This window comes from Sorex araneus, chromosome 2 (genome assembly GCF_027595985.1).
Source record: "Sorex araneus isolate mSorAra2 chromosome 2, mSorAra2.pri, whole genome shotgun sequence".
NCBI classification, from domain to species: Eukaryota; Metazoa; Chordata; class Mammalia; order Eulipotyphla; family Soricidae; genus Sorex; species Sorex araneus.
In genome coordinates this window covers 74579445-74599432 of record NC_073303.1, presented here as the reverse complement: position 1 = coordinate 74599432, position 19988 = coordinate 74579445, and the positions used below count along the sequence as shown (strand labels likewise).

Genomic DNA, 19988 nt, shown 5'->3' with positions numbered 1-19988 from the left:
ATCAGAATACTAAGTTTAAAGCAAAGAAATACTGATGTGAAGCATTTGTGGAAGTTAAAAATAGGGCAAAACTTATTAATAAGAAAATCTAGAAGCCACTTTTGAATTCTATACTTCATCAGTGAGATCTTGGCTGTAAGATTACCTTCAAAGACATCATTTGTTGTGAAACACTGAGCTACAAGTAAGACGAAGTACAAATCAAAGAATCACATATTTCCAGTGCAGTTAAAAAGAAGTCAGGATGTTTTCTTTAAACCCCAAACTTTATACTTGTATGCTGAAAAAAAAAAATAGCTCCAGGGAAATAAAAGATGAGAGAAGGAAAGCAGTAAGTTCATGGATTTTGGATACAATCCAAAATTATTTCATAGCTCAAGCAAATAAGCCACTTGTATGCACAGTTATCACTAAATACACAAACTCTTAGAAATGTGATCATAAGTACCAGGCATAAATGAAGTTATGAGTCAATTATAAACTACAAAACAGCCTATGAGCCTTCCCACTACCTCCCCCTCTAATTCACTCTTGATTCTGGAAACTATTTAGACATCTGAAATGAAAGAAGTGAAAGAATAGGACGGAAACAACAGATGATGAAGTGTTTCTAAATAGGATTTCAGAGAGAGGACAAAGTAACCTTTGCTACAGGCAGACTTTCTATCAATGCTGCGAGGAATACTGATGAAGAAAATCTTAGTTATTATTCTCTGAGAGAATACAATTGGTTTCCATTGCAGAGTAAATAAATCCAAAACTCACAGTCAGGTCTAACTGTGCTGTAACACGGTCATCGTTAGGAAACTGACTCCGTTTTGAAAGAGAATCAACTCCCCGTGACCAGGCTTAAAGTAAACGCAATGCGAAACTCCAAAGGTGAGGGTCTAAACTTTCTCCGTCCTAGTCCAGTGGTCAGATCAGCAAGTGGGGTGGGTACAGGACAGCAAGCAGGGAGCACTGGGCTTCCAGACCAAGCCGGCCCCCGCCACCTGGCTGTGGCAGAATGTCGCGGCCATCCGTTTCACACAGATTTCACCAACGCTTAGAAACTTTTGAATTTGCTATGATTTTCAGGTAGCATACCATACTAACATCCTCCCATCTTTCAACCACTTCGACGTCTGAAGACTATTCTTACTTCAGGGAGGAGATCGGAGCAGCTGTGAGCTTCTGTGGTTAGCGCTCTGTGGCACTCAATGTCCCACAGTGAGTTGCTTTAAGGGATTTTTCCTGATACAATTTTCTTGGCTGGTTTTCTTAATGCAGAGATATTCTGATGTAAAATGGGATTTTTCTGGTTTCTTTGAAAAAAAAATGGAGGGGTGTTCCATGTGCCCATGTGGCAGTGCTCAGGGGTCACTGATGGTACACGAGGGATCATATGCGGTGCCGGGATTCACCCCCATGTCGTGGTTATAGCCGCATGCTAGGCAGACACTTTAGCATTGTACTATGTCTCCAGCCCCTGAAATGGGAATTTTATATAAGAAACTTAAAGTCAGCAAAGGAAGCATCATCAGGGGATCATAAGGTTTAGAGGAAATACTTTGAAATGCACCGACATGAAAGCACTTTCCAAAAAGAGAAAAAACTACAGTGGATGTGCCTTTTAAAACTCTCTTAACACCCCATTCCATAAAAAATAGACAAAAATTAACTTGTGCTTTGAATTTTGGCAGCAGCTGTGAGAAGCTCTCGAGGCTGCCAATGCCAGTGACCACACAAGACCCAGAGTGCTGGCACCGTGCTTGGTATGTGGAGCAAGTGGACAGCTGAAATTCCAAAGCCACCCTGACTGCTCAGTCTACAGAGCGCCAGCGTCCACTGCTGCCCCCGCCACGCGCATGCGTGGCTGTTGCTACCAACACCGTTTAGGTTTATTTTCATTAAAAGAATCTTACTGGCAGGTCACTGTTGTTCAGATCTACTCTTCCTTCATTTACTCCTCCTCCACCTTCCACAAATGTCACTATATCACTATATAACAAGTCCCATTGCTCATCGATTTGCTCGAGTGGGCATATTCGTCTCCATTCGTCCAGTAACATCTCCATTCGTCCCTGTCACATTCAGGGTCAGGGGAATGAGGCCCATTATTGTTACTGTTTTTGGCATATCGAATATGCCATGGGAAGCTTGCCAGGCTTTGCCATGCAAGATTCTGCATTGCTCTCTTCCGGGAGCTTTGTTTGATAGTCTCTGGATCTTGGCTGTTGATGAGATTACATGGTGCTGGGGACGGGGGTGGGGGTGGGGGGGATTTGTGGGCGTGACTACCAAGCTACTGGAAAACGGGGGATCTGGGTAGAGGCAGCCCAGTCCTGATCCGAGCAGGCTTGGAGATCTCAACCACGGGTCCCAAATACCTGGGTTCCTCTGCCGGTTCCTTCAACTATGAGGCTCGTCTAAGCGTGTGGAGAGTGGCCTTGAGAATGGTTGTGGTTGGGCTCTGGAGGTTTTCGGTTGCCAGGGCTCTGCTCCGGGCAGGGAGGGAAACTCAACCCTCTCCTCTCCGAGGGGCTCTGGTGAAGATAGCTTGGCGCAGGGGCTCCACAAATGGGTCAAATAAAATCGATTATCAAAATATTGTCAAGAGACATAAACAGACACTTATCCAAAGAAGACACGGGTCCAAATACACATAAAATAAATTGGACAGCATCTCTTATAAGGGAACTCCAAATCAAAGCCACACAGGTAAGAATGGTAGGTATCAAAGAGACCATAAACATGTTGGAGGGGACATGTCTTGTGGAGAAAAGGAAGTGGTTGTATTAGTGGTGGAAATGTAAAGTAGTGCAGCCTCTGTTGAGAATAGTATGGTAATTGGTTATAAAACATCACAAATAATGAAAATATCACTTCACCCAGGGATACCTTGGCATGCCTCCAAGGGATCAGAAAACACAAATTTGAAAGACTGTTTGTACTTCTACAACAGCCAAACCATAGATACCCAAAAGTTGACATGTAAAAGCCTATTAACTGATGACTGGATAATGAAACTATCACAGGCGTCAGAGATACAGCTCACTGGTAGGGGACATTCCTCACATGTGGGGAGGCCTTGGGTTTAATTCCTGGCACTGCTGTAACAATAAAAACAAACAGTGGAGTACTACTCCGCCATTTTAAAAATAATAATAATAATAATAAAATGTACCTTTGGGGTCAAAATGGATGGATACTGAAGTAACAGGACTGAGAGAAATAAGTAGTAGGACAATTACAAGGTGGTTTTGCGCAGATTTGGAATATGAATACCTGGAGCACAGGAGTTGGCTAAAGGCAACAAAACCAGCTCCTAGATCTGGAGAAAACAATGGCAGCTACTGGAGGGCTGGGGGAGGGAAGGAGAGCCGGGTATTTTTGGTGGTGGATGGGACGGCAACTTTGGTAGTGGCTCCTCTCAGTACCACAAACAGATGGAGCTACCAGAATATTTGAAATGTTCTGTGTAGTGTTTAACCCCTCATACAGTTGTCCTTGCAGCTAATTTCTCTACAATCATTTCACACCAAGTATCTGAACCAGTAATGATCTCATTTCTCTTGCCCGTGGTTAGACACAACCATGTGGCTGGTTCACCCCAGGCCTGGACTCTAATAGGAGTTTCTGGCACTGATGTTTTTGCCCCTAAAAAGAAACATAACATCATAGCTCCCATTTCATTCTGGATGTGGCTACATGTGACATAGAACTGTCATGGCCAACTTTGTATGAGCCAGACGAAAAAAGCAGAAAGTAGCAGGGCTAGGGAATGGAAGAATCTAACTCCTTTTTGACATGGTTCAACCGTTTTATTGATGAACTCTCGAGCTCACCCTTCCTTTCAATTCCATGCTATGTGATATAATGAGACTCCTTATTATCTTGCCGGTATGAGTCAGGTTTTCTGTTACTCGTAGCCAAAAACTTTGCAGCTGATATACTCGGTAAGACTGTAATTACCTTCAGGGAAAGGGAGTTTATGTAATATTACTTAAGACCATGTAGTACCATAAAAGTCCTGTAGATAGTCTACAATCAATATATTATTGGCATGACAGCACAGATTTTGATAATATCCAAAGGTTATTTTAAATTACTATGCAACTCTGTGATGTTATAGCATTACTCAAGGAAAGGGAATCAGAAAAACCCTATGAGCATAATTTAATTCATTAAAGGTGAAACAGAAAGAACAGAATATCCATTTTTTTATGAATTGTTACACTTAGTGGATAGAGTTATCCTGAATTCTCGCCAAAGCACAATAAAAGCTTACTTTGGTGTTTTTGTTTGTTTTTTGTTTTATTGCTTTGTGGGACACACTAGCAATGCTCAGGGGTTACTCCTGGCTCCGCACTCAGGAATTACTCCTGGTGGTGCTTGGGGGACCATATGGGATGCTGGGGATTGAACCCAGGTAGGCCATGTGCAAGGCAAACGCCCTACCTGCTGTACTATTACTTTCGCCTACACTTTGGTTTTTCTGAAACACACCCTAAAAAATAATATGAAACACACCCTAAAAAATAATATGAAACACACTCTAAAAAATAATATGGCAAATGAAGTAAATACATAAATGCATGTAGATTTAATATGAGTTAAGAAAATAATGTATGCAAATGCCCTAAAAAATGCGAGTCAGTAGTTAGTACATGGTAAATATACATAAATTTGGTTCTTATTTCTTTTCCCTAAAGGATTGTTGCTTTATTCTCACTAATGTATAAAGAGAAATATATTTACTCTATAAAATACTGATCCGCATAGACTAAAAATCAGATTATAACAAATATTAATATAAATGTTAGGGGCTGGTGCAATAGCACAGCAAGTAGGGTGTTTGCCTTGCATGTGGTCGACCCGGGTTTGATTCCCAGCATCCCTTATGGCCCCCTGAGCACCACCAGGAGTAATTCCTAATTGCAGAGCCAGGAGTAACCCCTGTGCATCGCCAGGTGTGACCCAAAAAGCAAAAAAAAAAAAAAAAAAAGCCGCATGTTATTCTTTGGTTAGATGGTTGATTTATTAATTTATTCATCTAAAATTATCTCTAGAGCTAAGAAGTTAAACAAAACAGAGATCAAATGACTGACCAGAAATTAAGCTGATGAATCTTAGTATTTGTAAATTAGTGAGACTGACAGTGCATTCTGAATAAAGATAAGTACAAAGAAAATACAAATGGGAGAAGAAAGTTTATGGCCTGGCATAGGACAGGGAAGTCAAGGAATTCCTTAGTGTCTAACCAGACATAAGATCAAACAGTGGCAAGACATAAAAAGACCATCAACCCAGAAAAAATAAAATATACTACTAGGTCGGTTATGTCAATTTGAAGAGTCAAAAACAAAAACCCTTTTGTATTATGATGAGAGATTTTGCTTTTATTAACACACAATAACCAATTTAAATTTCATTTCCAACTAGGATTTACTGGTTATATATTAAACTTAATAGCTCAATATTAACAAGCAAACGTTTCCTTATTCAACTTACAAATAAGAAGAATTGCTCTCACTGAAACCATCTACCAATTTCAAATCTCACAACCTGACTGGTGCTCTGGGCATGTAAATGAGTTATGAACATTCTCAGTGAAGAATCCTGGCCTGCGGGCACCACACACCGAAGAATGCTCCTGACCCCAGACCAGGCCGATAACACCAGGGTGCCCCAGCTGGAGCAGGTGCAGTCTCGCTGCCTTCTCCAGATGCAGTCCCGGTGACACTGGGCTTCTACTAACATGGCTCCGGTATGTGGGGACCAGGACTATTTCTCCAAACCGAGTGGCTGAGTCAAGAACAGTTCCTTCGCCTCTGAGCAGCCGTGATCCTAGAGGCATACAAACTAATCTCAGAACGCAGTGGCTGCTGCAGAAATGCTCCTGGACTGTGAACTAAGCTACAGCCCTGTGCCGCCCTGGGAGGGGAAGGGTTTTTGTTCGCTGGACTTTTCCCCTTTGCAGCAGCATAGCAACTGCCACCTTTCAGAGCCAATTGGACAGAGAGGTAGGAGCTTGCAGTGATGGAGCGTGCAGGAAATCTCGAGATGGGAGGGGGAATGGAACCTGCCCTGCCCCCCCCAAACCGGACCTCTAGCAGCCACCCACGAGTGGCTCCTCCACTCCTGAACAGCCGTGATCCCAGAGGCACACAAACCAATCTCAGAACACAGCGGCTGCTGGCAGAAATAACTCTGGACTTAATTACTAAAATACCAGAATTCCAAAACTGCGCGGCCACTATTGCGGCCGTGTGACATCATATGCTCTCCATTATCAGCAATAGAAAACAAATGATCTAATGCTGCCCTTTTTGGCAGGTCTGATGTTGGGGGAAAATTCCAAATAATAATATTGGGTTTTCTGTTGAAAATTAAATGTAATCAAAGTAAAGAGAGAATAAAGTGAAAATCATCTGCCACACAGGCAGGGTGTGGGGTGGGATGGGAGGGTATACTGGGGTTCTTAGTGGTGGAACATGTGCACTGGTGAAGGGATAGATGTTCGATCATGGTATGACTGAGACTTAAACCTGAAAGAGTTATGAACATTCTCACCTAGAACCAGAGAGAGACATCAGGCAAATCCCAGCTGAGCAACCCCACTGCCTAGACAAGAATTCAGAACTGTCACATGGGAAATATTGGCCTACAGATCCTTTGCAGGAAGTCAGGAAGGAGCAAGCCAAGAACAGGTTCTGGAATCTAACAATTCACCTAAAAAGGCTGCAGCAGACCATGGACAATCACAGGCACTCAGGAGCTCTGTACATTTAACACTGTACATTCCATGGAGATTCAAGGTACCACAGAATACGGGAAGGGGAAAGAGGGAGTCCTCAACCACATTTTGGTGGAGTTAATAACACTATCACCAACAAAGGAAGGAATCTGGCTTTTTTAAAAATCAGGTTTATTGAGGCCAAATCTATATAGAATAAACTATTACTTTAGCATACAATTATTTTTAATTGTTTATTTATCTGGCCTTTAAGGTCACACTTGACGATGTGCAGTACTCCTGCCTCTGCACTCAGGAATTACTCCTGGCAGTGCTTGGGGGACCATAGAGGATGCTGGGACTCGAACTCAGATCAGCCACATGCAGGGCAAACGCCCTACCCGCTGAAATAAGCATACAATTCTTTAGTATGGCAAATGCCCAATCCTGTTTCTTCTTACAATTACAATCAAAAGGAAAGTATATGTACACCCCTCCTCGCAAATTCCCTCATAAAGGGTTCTGCTCAATCCCAGACCCTCTCCCCAGTCCCAGGGCAAACACAGGCTGAATACTATCCCACAGGTGCTGCCTTTTCCAGACTGCAATGCGAGGCAGATCTACAGCAGGCAACTGTCTGAGTCTGGTTTCTTCCATTACTCGCCCTGTAACTGGCAACGAGTTCAGTGAGATGGAACAGCCAAAGGAGGGGATTAGGACTTGAAACTGGAGAAAGGAACCAGAGTACTCGTATACAAGCCATAATACAGAGGTTTTTTTTTTTTAATTTATAAAAAAGTATGATGGGAAGGTTTTGAGCGTCTGAGTTATGTGATCTGATTGACGGAAGAACAATTCCACCGCACGGAAAATACAGGCTAGAACTGAACTCGTGTAACAGGAAAACTAATTTAGAGATGACATAGCTGTCTGGGTTAAAAATAGAGTAACAAACTGGAAAGGTACCTTAGGGGAGTGGAGAAAAGCGATCACATCAGAGATGGAAGGAAAGAGATGCCGGGACCAAACAAAACAGGTGAGGGGAATGAAAGAGGCAAGAACACTCCGAGACACTGGCCTGAGCAACGAGGCAGAGGTGACGTCTACCAGGGGGAAGAAAAGGAAAAGGCAGTGGTAGGGGAGGAGCAGGCTCTCAAGGAGAGAGGTAAAACCTGAGAATTCCACACACTGCACATCACCAGTGTGTCAATGAGAATGAACCACCCCTCCCAACCAGGCTGCATTTTTTTGGATAGTTAAATTTCATATAAAAACCCTTGCTTGATTACTCTTTAATAGAGCAAGTGATATGCCAAAAACAGTAACAACAAGTCTCACAATGGAGACGTTATTGGTGCCCACTCGAGCAAATCGATGAATGATGGGACGACAGTGATACAGTGCTATTATGTTAAAATTTTTAAAAAACAAGATGTTATGAAAGGCCAATGCTGGAAAGCGCTCTCATTCCCCACATTCCCTTTCTATATAGACTAAAAATGGCCTACAATTAACAGGAAAAATTGTCTCTAAATTTTACCTATTTCTCAGATTACTTATGCCATGTGTTAACTATATTGGTGCACACGAAGAATTGAAAACGTTTTCAAAATGATCTAAGTTTTTCTTTCTTTAAAATTGTTTTTTACTAGCATTTATAAATGGATGGGGGGAATGATTTAACAGTCCATCTTTTCCCATTTGTGCTTTTGGTATAGCAAAGATGTACTTTTGCTTAACCAGACATTCAAGATGAGCAAGGGTCAGGCTACATAATGTAGAAAGCCATAAGATGAGTTTCCTTTGACATTCCTCCGAGGGGAGCCCAATTATCCAAGCACAGAGAAGAGGAGGTCCGTGCACACAATTCTGATCACGCACTGCTCCCAACTGCCCCTCCGACACCACCAGAGCATGTCAGTTGTATGGGGAAACTTTTCTCCTCACGACTTCAATCACTCGTCCATCCATGTGTCTGACTATCCGTCCATCCACATTTCTGAAGCCTTTTTCATCTAAAACTACTGTGTGCCTGTATGTCACCTATAATGCAGATGTGTCTGCTTTGATACAAAAATATTTTTCTTTATCATGAAGGACACGGTTACGTTCCATAGGACCATGATGAAAAAGCATTTGTACAAGTTGTGTACTATACACCCTGAAAGAGAGAGCTCATGCTACAATTAGTGTGGATTTGTCTTTTCTATTGGATGGCAGGAAAAAGCCTTGAGTCAAAGGTGCCTTTCTCCTCTCATTGGTAAACGTGTCATATAGATTAATAGAACCCCCGGACAGTGAGCACCTCAACATATGGACCCAATAACAGGTCTGAGTCAACCCCATTACTTCAGTCATGAAGAAGCCAAGTTCAAAAGAGGAGGCAGATTTCAGAGCTACAAAATCTGAGTCCAGTGATCACCTCTGTTCCCCCAGTGTTCAACTCAGTGCTCCTTCACTGCAAAATATGTCATCTCTACGAACAGTCTGCTGCTGTTCTGAGGTGCATGGGTGTAGGATAACATAGCTTCAGGTAGTTTAGGTTTATTGGGTTACTCCCGTTAGTGTTCCCACTCCTCTGTGTTTATTTGTAGCTTCTTTCTTAGTGTTCTGTTGACTTGTAAATACTGTTTTTCTCTTCTCCTTGAGTCCTCTGCATAGTTCATTCAGAGCAATGTCCTTTTTGTATGGACACAGGAAGACTTAGCAAATACTATGCTTTTATAACCTGGGAGTCATTTAACTCTAGATGATATTTTCCTCCTGGGCATCTGTTCTCTCGACCTAAGCCTCAGCTGCCCTTACTTCCTAGCACCCGCAAAAGCAGGGTTCCGATGAGGGACGAGATGGACCCAGGGCAAGCGGTGAGTTGTGTGCTACCCTGGCATCGAGATGGGCCTGGCCAAAGTGCCTAATGCTTAACTATAAGTTAAGAGCTTGATCATGACAAATGCTGTCATGATCCAAACAGTGATAACTAGATTTGGACTCTGCTAGGGTGAGGAATGATTAATCTAGCCTGAGTGCTGTGGTCTGAGTCTGTGGCAAGATGTTGCCAGGAAAGATGCCTTGCAAGCCTCAATGTATCTCTTGCTATGTCCATACAAAAATAACTAGTATTAAGATGTTAATAAGTGTTTGGACTAAGGAAAGGAAAAAAAAACCTTAAGAGTCAGGAAGGGCTTTGGAATGCCCTGCCCTCAGGAAGGGCTTTCTTATGTTGATTTTGCTACCAGGCTGGGGGTAGCCTAGAGGGCAAGGTGGGAGAGACAAGTAGGAGGAGAGATGAGAGAAGGAGAGAGGCTGCAGTAGATGCAGAGACATGCTGGAGCTGGGAGTACGGGAGATGAGAAAGATGGAAGATTGAATAAAGGGTAACTAATCAGCAACCAGCTTGGTCCTCATTATTCCTTCGCCTGTCCTTGACCACCGGCCGTCCTGATCCAGTCCACACACAGTGGTTCCAGAGCACCGAACGTGGGTGGTGAGACAGAGCTGCCTGGAGAGGCCGGAAGTGCACGCGCCCCTCGGCATGCCTTAGTTTTTTACACATGGGTCTGGGAAGCATCTGTTCATTTCTTTGCTCAGCCTAAGGAGGGATCTTTGGCAGGATGGTTATGTCACAGTCATCATTTTTCTCCAGTCATGAGCCGATAACAGAAATGGGTGGAGCAGAGGCTAGATTGCCCAACATCAAAGTGATGAAATTGCTACACTACATGCAGGAACCATGTCTGCGTCTTACCAAGCGGTAACAGCACCGGGCTAAGTGAGAGAGGGAGTGTGAGACCTTCCAGCTCTAGATACTCCGGCTCAGCTGTCACATCCCCATCTACAGCAAAGCACATGTCACTGCAGAGCCCCAGGAAACCCTGCATGATCTCTACTCGCCTTCTGTGTCAATATGCAGTAACTGCTTATCATTCACTGGCTCACCTGACCACAAGCCTGAAGATGAGTTAGAGGACCCTCAAAAAGACGGTGCTGCAAAGAATCTTATTCCAGCCCACCTCCCCGATTTAACATTTCAGGGACAGAGTCCCAGAGAGATGCCAAAATCCATCAGCTAGCCACAGCACGCGTGTGTCACGATTCATTCCTAAATGCAATTTTTATGACTAGTTGCTCTTTCCGGTGCATTTCAATACCTCCCTTCCCATCAACAAATGATGACTAGAAACCCACAGTGTCAAAAATGTAACCTAGCAAGACGTGCCCTGAAGAGTAACTTATGGTCCTCTTCTAATTAGGCAACGATACGCATGTTTGAGAAGATGCATTGGTGAGCTTTTTTATTCCCTTCATAGCAGGACACCATCCCATAGAAGGCAAAAATGATTCATCAGGCAAGACTGCTAGGAATCCTCAAGTCTACTAAGAAATGGGTTTGAAAGATGGTGGGATAACTTAGGAATCCTAAAATGTTAGTCATTGCATGCTGATTATTTATTTTGACTTCCATCTAGAAATTATATGACCCAGATCATTAGTTTAGTCTCATTATTCTTTTTTTTAATTTATTTATTTTTTAATTAGTGAGTCACAGTGAGGGTACAGTTACAGATTCACACATTTTCGTGCTTGTTTTTCCCTCATGCAATGTTTAAGAGCCCATCCCTCCACCAGTGTCCATTCTCCACCACCAATGAACCCAGTATCCCTCCCACCCACCCCAGTCCCATCCCCCCACCCCACCCCGCCTCTGTAGCGGGGCATTCCAATTTGATATCTCTCTTTCCTTTTGGGTGTTGTGGTCCCAAATAGGGATATTGAGTGGTCATTCTATTCAGTCTCTAGTCTACTTTCAACACGCATCTCCCTTTCCTCACAGGATCTCCAATCACATATTACTTGGTGTTCCCCTCTCTATCTGGGATGACTTTCCCCCAGCATGTGAGGCCAGCTTCCAAGGTATGGAGCCATCATCAGATTATTCTTTAAGCTGAAAATATGTATTAATCTAGTCTGAAGCTGCTACCTAAACAAAGGAATTTGTTTATTGAGAAAGCTTATACTTCCTTTTAGCTTTATTTCAGAAATAACACCTTACTTCAGAAATAAAGTAATACTGGAATTCACTTTGATAATATCCCAAGTTATGAAGTAAAATGATGACGCCAATGTTGCATGATAAATGTTAGACACATTCTAAACTATAATGAGGCTCCAGTGTTATCTACGTTGCCTTTGCCTATACAGCATTAAAAATAAGAACTTGCAGGGCCATTTTCTTCCCTATAAGCAATTTCTACATTTGAGTTAGTAATGAACCACACACTAACAATCTGAAATATTTAAATCTTCAAAGATATCAGTTTTCCCCAAAACATTAATTTGTTTTTCAAAAGTCTAGCAAACGTGCAATGGCAGAGGTGTTACAGGAGGCAAAGCTGTAAGTGTGCACACAGTTTCCATTCTGTTGGTCTCTGGCTGCTAAGCTGGGCCACAGCAGGACAAAGCGGCAGTGACAGGTGATACCTGGTCATGGCTGGCTTCAATGGAGTTTCCAACAGCATGGAAAGTCATCTGCACACGGGCTAATGTCAGACAGGTCACACACTCTTTGCCATTTTGTCTATCACAGTAGTGAACCTATAACAGAACACACACAGGCTGAGCGTCATGGACAAAGGGAGGCAGGTGGAACAGATATGCTTCACAGGGCTAGAGGTCAAGGGAAGAGTCAAATCACTGAGGCAGAATATACTTCGAATATTGAAAACCTTCTCAGGATCTCCTAGGAGAGACACGAAAATCTGTTAACTCTATTTGAAGTACTTTGGGAAGTTTCTAAAAGAAAGTTTAGGGACTGCTTTGCAGGGCGAGGGGCTTGGCGCAGGGTTCGGGTGGGAAAGCACAGGTCTTGCAGCTGGAAGGCTCCGAGCTGTCTCTGACGGGTACACCCACTCCTCTGCCCACACTGCCTGGTGTGGGTCTGGGGGATCCTGAGCACGCTTGAGTGTGGTCCTCACGGTAATAAAAGGGAGAGAGAAAATGCTTTACAGAGCTTACGAATGTTCCAGATAATCACGGCCAATAAAAATGAGAGTCTCAACCACGCTACCCTTCTGTTAAAGTCCAGTTCTTCATAAAGCATCACTCTGTGTAAAGGAAAGAATGGTAAGCATAGGCTAACATTCATCTGGTTCTAGTGAAATTTCGTCCGCATGAATTTTCTCACATCTCTGACTGTGTATGTGTGCCACCCCTTAATTGACTGGCAGTGATGGTCTCTGACCACATTCCATTTCTGCACTGCAGTTCTAAAAAACCACTGTCCAAGACATCACTAATATCATGCTGTGCTTGAAACTCTGACAGCAATCAAATGGAATTAAATCAAAATGATTTATAATGTGCAGACCAAAATAAGGTTACTATTATTTTTCTTTTGATTAACTAAAACCAATCATTATTAAACCCACATGTAAGATACTCCATATCAGAGGCCCTGCCTCTGATAGGGCCTGTGGGAAGAGTGAGCCCCTAGTCTCCCTGGGGAAATTTCCATTCTCTCATTTATCTACTCTCAAAGACATTCTTTCAGGCAGTGTTTATTTTTATCATAAGCTAATACGTTAAAAATAGCACTATTTTGTGATTAATAACCGTGTTTCTATATACTATAGCTATGATTGGAAATGACTATGAGCACTAATTTTAATAATTTTATTTAATAATTAAACACTGAATGATAATTCAATAATCAGCTCAACTGTTCTGTGGCCAGACAGACAGTACAGCAGATATGGCGTTTGTTCTGCACACAGCCAGCCCAGGTTCAATCCCCAGGACCCCATATAGTTCCCCAAATTTGCAAGGAGTGATCCTCAGCATGGAGCCAGGATTAAGTCCTGAGCACTGCCTGGAGTGGCCCAAAAAATTAAAAAAAAAATTCAATTGTTTTACAACAGCTGGGAGCTGGGTCAGTGAACTGGTGAGGATACTTTGCGTACGGGAGACAAGGGCTCACTCCTCAGCACCACACCGTTCCCTGAGTATGGCCGGGAGGGAAAACTCTTGAGCACTGTGCCAAGAATACTCCCTTAGTCCCATAAGGAGTGCCACAAAAACAAACAAAAAGAATATCCACTTCCTGGAAGTCATACAAAGTAACACTGTAAAACATTGTTTCCAAAGTACTTTAGAGACTCTGTTATGAAAGTATTTATTTTTTACCAGTTAATGTAGCAGGCAGGTACGTGAATGTCACTGTGCAGATCCTTACAACATACCAGTCGACCAAAAGCTTACATTCAGTAGACTGGGAACACCTGTAAAAGCCATTAGGGGCCACCCCCAAAGCCTCCAATCCCCCTCGGAGAGCCTGGTGAGCTAAGGAGAGTATCCCACCTGCACAGCAGAGCCTGGCAAGCTACCCATGGCATGCTCGATATGCCAAAAACAGTAACAATGACGGTCCTCATTCCCCTGACCCTGAAAGAGCCCCCAATACTCCATTGGGCTACACTAGAACGTGACAGGGACGAATGGAGACATTACTAGCACCTGCTCAAGCAAATAGATAAACAACAGGATGACAGTGACAGTGATACAGTGAGTGTAGCACAGAGGAAAAAGACTTGACAATGTTCTAAATCAGCACATTGTGCCTACTGAGCAATTAAAAAGGGCACTCCGTATGTGTGAGTGCAACAGTGATATTTACCATACATCAGCAGAATGTGACAGGGGAAATAAAACTTATCACATAACAGGTTTATGCAAAAGCCAATAAATGGCACTGTAATAGCTACAGTTCATAACCATTTATGGTACATTAAGATATCATGTCTGATATAGTACGAACATAAAGCATGCTGTTTAGAATAAAATGGAGTCAACCTTTGACATCAATTGGAAGTGTATGCAAAAAAGAAGACACTCCTTTAAATAACAAATTAACACTAAATAAACAGACATATCAGTCAATGTGTTCTAGAGAAACAAAAAGGACAAAAATACCATGCCAGTTAAAGAAAAAGTAAATAAATATAAAGCTCCAAATTTCATTTTACCTCAGCAAATGACTTAACTTTTCTCCTACCTATATTTCACGTTGACCATACAAGTACCCTAAAAACCCTTTAATATTGGCACACACAGGTAACTCACAAACGAAAGATTAATGCAATGGGTGCATGTCACACAACATTCTAAAGAAAATGTCACAGTATCAAGAGAATGTGACAGAGATTGTTAGCTCACTCCAATATCTTTCCCTAACACTTCTTTCTTCTTTTGGTCGTGCTTTTTGGTTTTGGGCCACAAAAAGCAATGCTCAGGGGTTACTCCTGACTTTGTGCTCAGAAATTACTCCTAGAGCTGCTCACAGGACCCTATGGGATGCCAGGGACAGAATTCGGGTCATCCACATGAAAGGCAAATACCCTATTCATTGTACTATCACTCCCACTCTCTTAGCATTTCTGAGCTAGAAAGCAGGAAGCATGAAGACAATGCAAAAGCACCTCGTAGGGAGGTCTAGGTTATATGACCAAGTCTGGCAATGGGATAATTCTGTGGCAGCTTTCTGAAAACATTTTTTTAGAGACTTCAGTTAAGTCTTGCTCTTCTTTGCCTATTTTGTCACTTACTGTCTGGAATGTGACCATGATCAATTTTGACCATGAAGACAAAGGGGAAACTTGAAGGTAATGAGCAAGCTGGAATCTGGGTCTTTCCAGGCTTCACGGAACAGAACCCCAGTACATGAGTCTGAGACTGCAAAGCTTATGATTTTTGCATAAGAGAAGAATAAACATCTATTTTGTTCAAGTCGCTGGGATTTTTATCACTCAGGAAATAAAGCCATCTCTGTGGGATTATTTCCTATTGCCCCAGAATTCATGCCAGCACCCACAGCCAACAACAAAAGGAGCTCTGAGGGGCTGCCAACATTTAGGGCTAGGCCTTAATTCCTCACCCACCGCCAGTGAGTGCCAACAGAACTGGGACACACGGAAAGAAAAGATACAGAGGAACCGGGGAGAAGTGTGAAGAGGTAAAGGCGAGGGGGCCATTCTGATGGCCAATCTCACGTGGAATACAGAATTTTCAGTGACTGGAAAACTTTAAGGAAACCAGATGACAGAGGGACTTGGGAGTCCGCACAGGAGAGCCTGACATTTCATGCCCTGGCAGGATGCTTGCTGGAAACTGACCTACAGGCCTCTTTGAAACCTCAACTGAGTCCAGCGTTGTCCCTCACCGTTCAGAGAGATCTGAGAGCTGTTGAAGGCGCCCGTGGAACACACTGAACTTACCTGTAAACCAAACAGGACGGAAGAGGCATAGTCTCAATCTCCGTGGGCCTTGGAGAAAGAGAATCGATCTCAGCTTAAGTCGAGGGGCTACTCAGGCTAACCAACAGTGCAGGACAAGGGAACGAACCGCCGACACTATCTAAAGGAAATACTGCTGCCATGAGGAGCAGAGAGGCCTGGGGGACAGCAGACCAACTCGTGAAACTCATGAACATCAACCAGTACACAGAAGCAAGTGTGGATAAGACAGGTGTAAGAGTCGTGTCTTCCCCTACCCGAGTCCTCCTCCAAGTCCCCAAACTCCAGAGGACAGAGGCAGGCCAGGGCACAGAGGCAGAGCAGAGGGTCTGATGGCTCGGCAACAGATCACACTTCCAAGCACAAGCAGACAAAGATGCTGGGGGAAGAGGATGAGAAAGAGAGATGAACCCACACCTTCCACCTTTCGAGTGTTTCAGCCAAAACGACTGACTTGCAATGGGGAGCTTGGAGTTTTATAGTGAAGTGGACTAAATGTTTACAACTAAAGATAACCAGAAAGCTGGGACTTGACAAACATCATCAAGAAACACAAATAGGACATTAGAGCATGAAGCAATGAGGTGATTGGAGAATATAAATCACTTTGGGTTTGTACCACACTGCACTGAGACTGTTCAGTATACCAGAGAGAGAGAAAGAGAGAAACTGTGTACTTAAGAATAATTCAAGTTAAACAATAATAATATGAAGAAAAAATGTCTTAACCCCAGCACTCTCACCCCCTACTTTTGGTACTTTAAAAACCACTGGTGGGGCTGGAGCAATAGCACAGCGGGTAGGGTGTTTGCCTTGCACGCGGTCGACCCAAGTTCGATTCCCAGCATCCCATATGGTCCCCCGAGCACCACCAGGAGTAATTCCTGAGTGTAGAGCCAGGAGTAACCCCTGTGCATTGCCAGGTGTGACCCAAAAAGCAAAATAAATAAATAAATAAATAAATAATAATAAAAAAAAACCACTGGGCCCAGAGCGATAGTACAGCAGATAGGGCACTTGCCTTGCCTGTCGATCCCTGGCATCCCATATGGCCCCCTGAACCTCCCAGAAGTGATCCTGAATGCAGAGCCAGAAGTCCTAAGCACCATTGAGTGTGGTCCCAAAACAAACAAAAATAAAATAAAAATAACCAATTTTAACTTTTATGCTTTAAATTAGTAACCCTATCAAACTACTGAAAATTGAAATTTTCTTTCTCATGTATTTACAAAATTATTTTATTAAAAATGGATCAAAAATATCAACATGCCAACAATGTGGTTTCCTTTGAAATTTTTTAATCTACAAAGATTTTTAATTTTAAAATAAGTTTTCTAGTTTGATCTTTAACTGTATAAACTCAAACAAGATGCTCTAGTTGTATACCTTGATGTTGATTATAACAGTTGTTTTTCCTAAGAGATACAAACCATTTCAATGATTCATGTCATTTCAGAAATAAAGAATAATATGATAAGCCTGAGAAAATTTACATAAAAAACTAGGTATGTGAATTTCTTCATGCCTATTTGGAAACAAAAGGAGCCATCCAAATAAAAATTCCCTACCCCCTACCTCCCCCAGAAGTTAAATCATAACGTTTCCTGCAGGGCTGAAGTTCCTTGATGTTGCAGAACTACTAAATATTTTACTTATCTCAGCAGGAAACTGGTTAACTGCTTGTCCGTCAGATGTTTTTAATGGTAACCCCCTGCGAGACAAAAATGAAGAGGGTGAAAAAAGACCCATGTTTAGAGAGAGTCGCTCACCGGATCATCAGGGGGGAAGATAAAGGCCTGCACGTTCATATGTGGTACCTCACACATTCACTGGATCAGGGAAACATGTCTCATCAGCACACCTCATGTTCATCCATTTGAGGATGATTTGCAGCGGGCAGGGAATCCACTGTAGTTAATGCATAGGAACCTTGCTCAGAGAAAGCAAGACAGCATGTAACTAAGGAGGATGTTAAAGGCTGGGTCTTAGTACACTCAAAACAAGCTTGGTTCCTGCAGAATTCAACTGCCAGCTGCAGAAAACAAAAGGAAAAAAATATATAAATCTTCATTAAGAGATGCAATAGCATGTCTTGGCCAGATACTACTTGACAAATATTGCCCTAATAATCAGATTAAGCCAGTACAAAACATTTTTAACTATCGGCTTTGGTCACTTGATGAAATGAAAATCATCTTATTTGGATCAACTATGCACAACAGCCCAAATCTGCATTATGTGAGTTCTATTTATAACTAACAAATTAATTTATGAGAAATTAGTTTCTCCATGAAAGGCAGTAAAACAACATCTGGCTCATGGCTAGCATGAAAATAAATATAATATATTCCTTTTACTATTATAACATCCCATAATAATGTAATAAAAGATGACAAGCTGTATAATTCTTAAGAATAACATTAAATTAGGATAATGTCTGTCACTGACATTCTCCAAAGCTTTTCCCCAATCCTTTTCAGAACTAAAATCTACTTCTTGTAACTAAAATGTAAACATATATTTAACATGCTCAGTCATGTACAGTGTTTTACCTGTATGTTTCACTATGCATGCAATATTCTTGTCACATTAACGCATCTAAAGGGAGAAGTAATTTAATGAAAACACATTATTCAACTTGCAATTACTTAACTTGTAATTATCTTTGTTCTCTTTTAGAAATTTAGAATGTCTGAAATTCAGATACCTATACTCAGTGCACAAAAATCTAACAGTAATGAATATAGATTTATTTCTAGTATAAACACATTTTAAACTATCTAGGAGCCAGAGAGGTAACTCAACAGGCTTGAGTATATGCTTTGCATTCAGGAGACCCAGGTTCAAAAAGGGTGGCCAAAAATCCAAGACAACAACAAAAAGCAATGTCTAATAAATGTAACATTTTTTGCATGTATTGCTGAGATAACTGCATTCCTGATTTAAGTAATGGACATGGACATGATAAACTCCTAAATAATCTGTTCTTTGTTCTTCAAATTCCATTGGCTATGCCAATCAAGTCCAAATGAGGAAGCTGTTTAAGATGCAAAGTGCAGACACATATACACAGAGATTATAGAATTGCAATTCTACGTTTACATCCCCCAAAGCAGAAAGTCATTATATTTTTTAAATTTTATTTTTGATTTTTGGGCAATACCCAGTTTGAAGAGGGTATGCTGTGCATCTTAAAGCAATTACATACACTCTTCAAACAAATGAAAGAAGACAGTCCCATCAAATAAACAAAAGCTATCAGAAGAACTAAATAGAGATTTCAAGACCAAAAATTAAAGTAACCAAAATAAAGTAAATGGAAGGGCTTCAGAACAAAAAGGAAGAAACAGGTGAAATAATCAGTAAAGCAGTAACATAATTATCACCGCACAATCTGGACAAGAGGAAAAAAATAGAATAAGAGAAAATGAAGAGAACTGCAAGAATTAGGTTCTAGTATTTGTGTCATCGAATACATTACAGAAGTGATAGTAATTGAGGCTAAAATTTTCTTTTGAAAAATAATGGATGAAAATGTATGAATTTTGGTGAAAGAAACAAACTGACAACTTTAGGAAGCTGGGAAAGTCCAAAATAGAATCAACACACACAAAAAAAACTATGCCAAGACACATCATAATCAAAATTCTGAAAGTTAAAGACAAATTATCTTAAAAGTAAGTAAATACAACATCTGACAAAGCGCCTCAATATAAGCCATGGACTTCAAAAGTAACTGGCATAGAATTTTCCAACCAAATGAACTACCTCAGAAAACTAAACTCAGTATTATACAAGACTGTAAAAGAATCCAGATTCTCTGTAATGTTTCTGTCACAATTAATGAATAGAAATCACCTGAATAAGCTAGAACAAGGTAAATCATAATAAATTGAAATCACAATCAGCAGAGAATAAATTCAATACAGTTGCTACTGAAAATGAGCAGAAAAGGTGTTTAGAGCATTTATTATGTCTGTTCTTGA

The 19988-nt window shown here is 41.6% G+C and overlaps 1 protein-coding gene across 9 annotated transcripts in view; it reads right to left on the bottom strand.

Annotated features, from left to right (window-relative positions):
- Positions 1-19988, bottom strand: part of STAU2 (staufen double-stranded RNA binding protein 2) — a 281072-nt gene that overhangs the window by 102556 nt on the left and 158528 nt on the right. For 8 of the 9 annotated variants that reach the window (XM_055125674.1, XM_055125671.1, XM_055125672.1 and 5 more), the window contains one exon: positions 12197-12310. The exons of the other annotated variant lie outside the window; for it this stretch is intronic. In XM_055125674.1, the coding sequence (XP_054981649.1) occupies positions 12197-12310 (114 nt within the window). The remainder of the gene's footprint in view (positions 1-12196; positions 12311-19988) is intronic. 9 annotated transcript variants of the gene reach the window in all.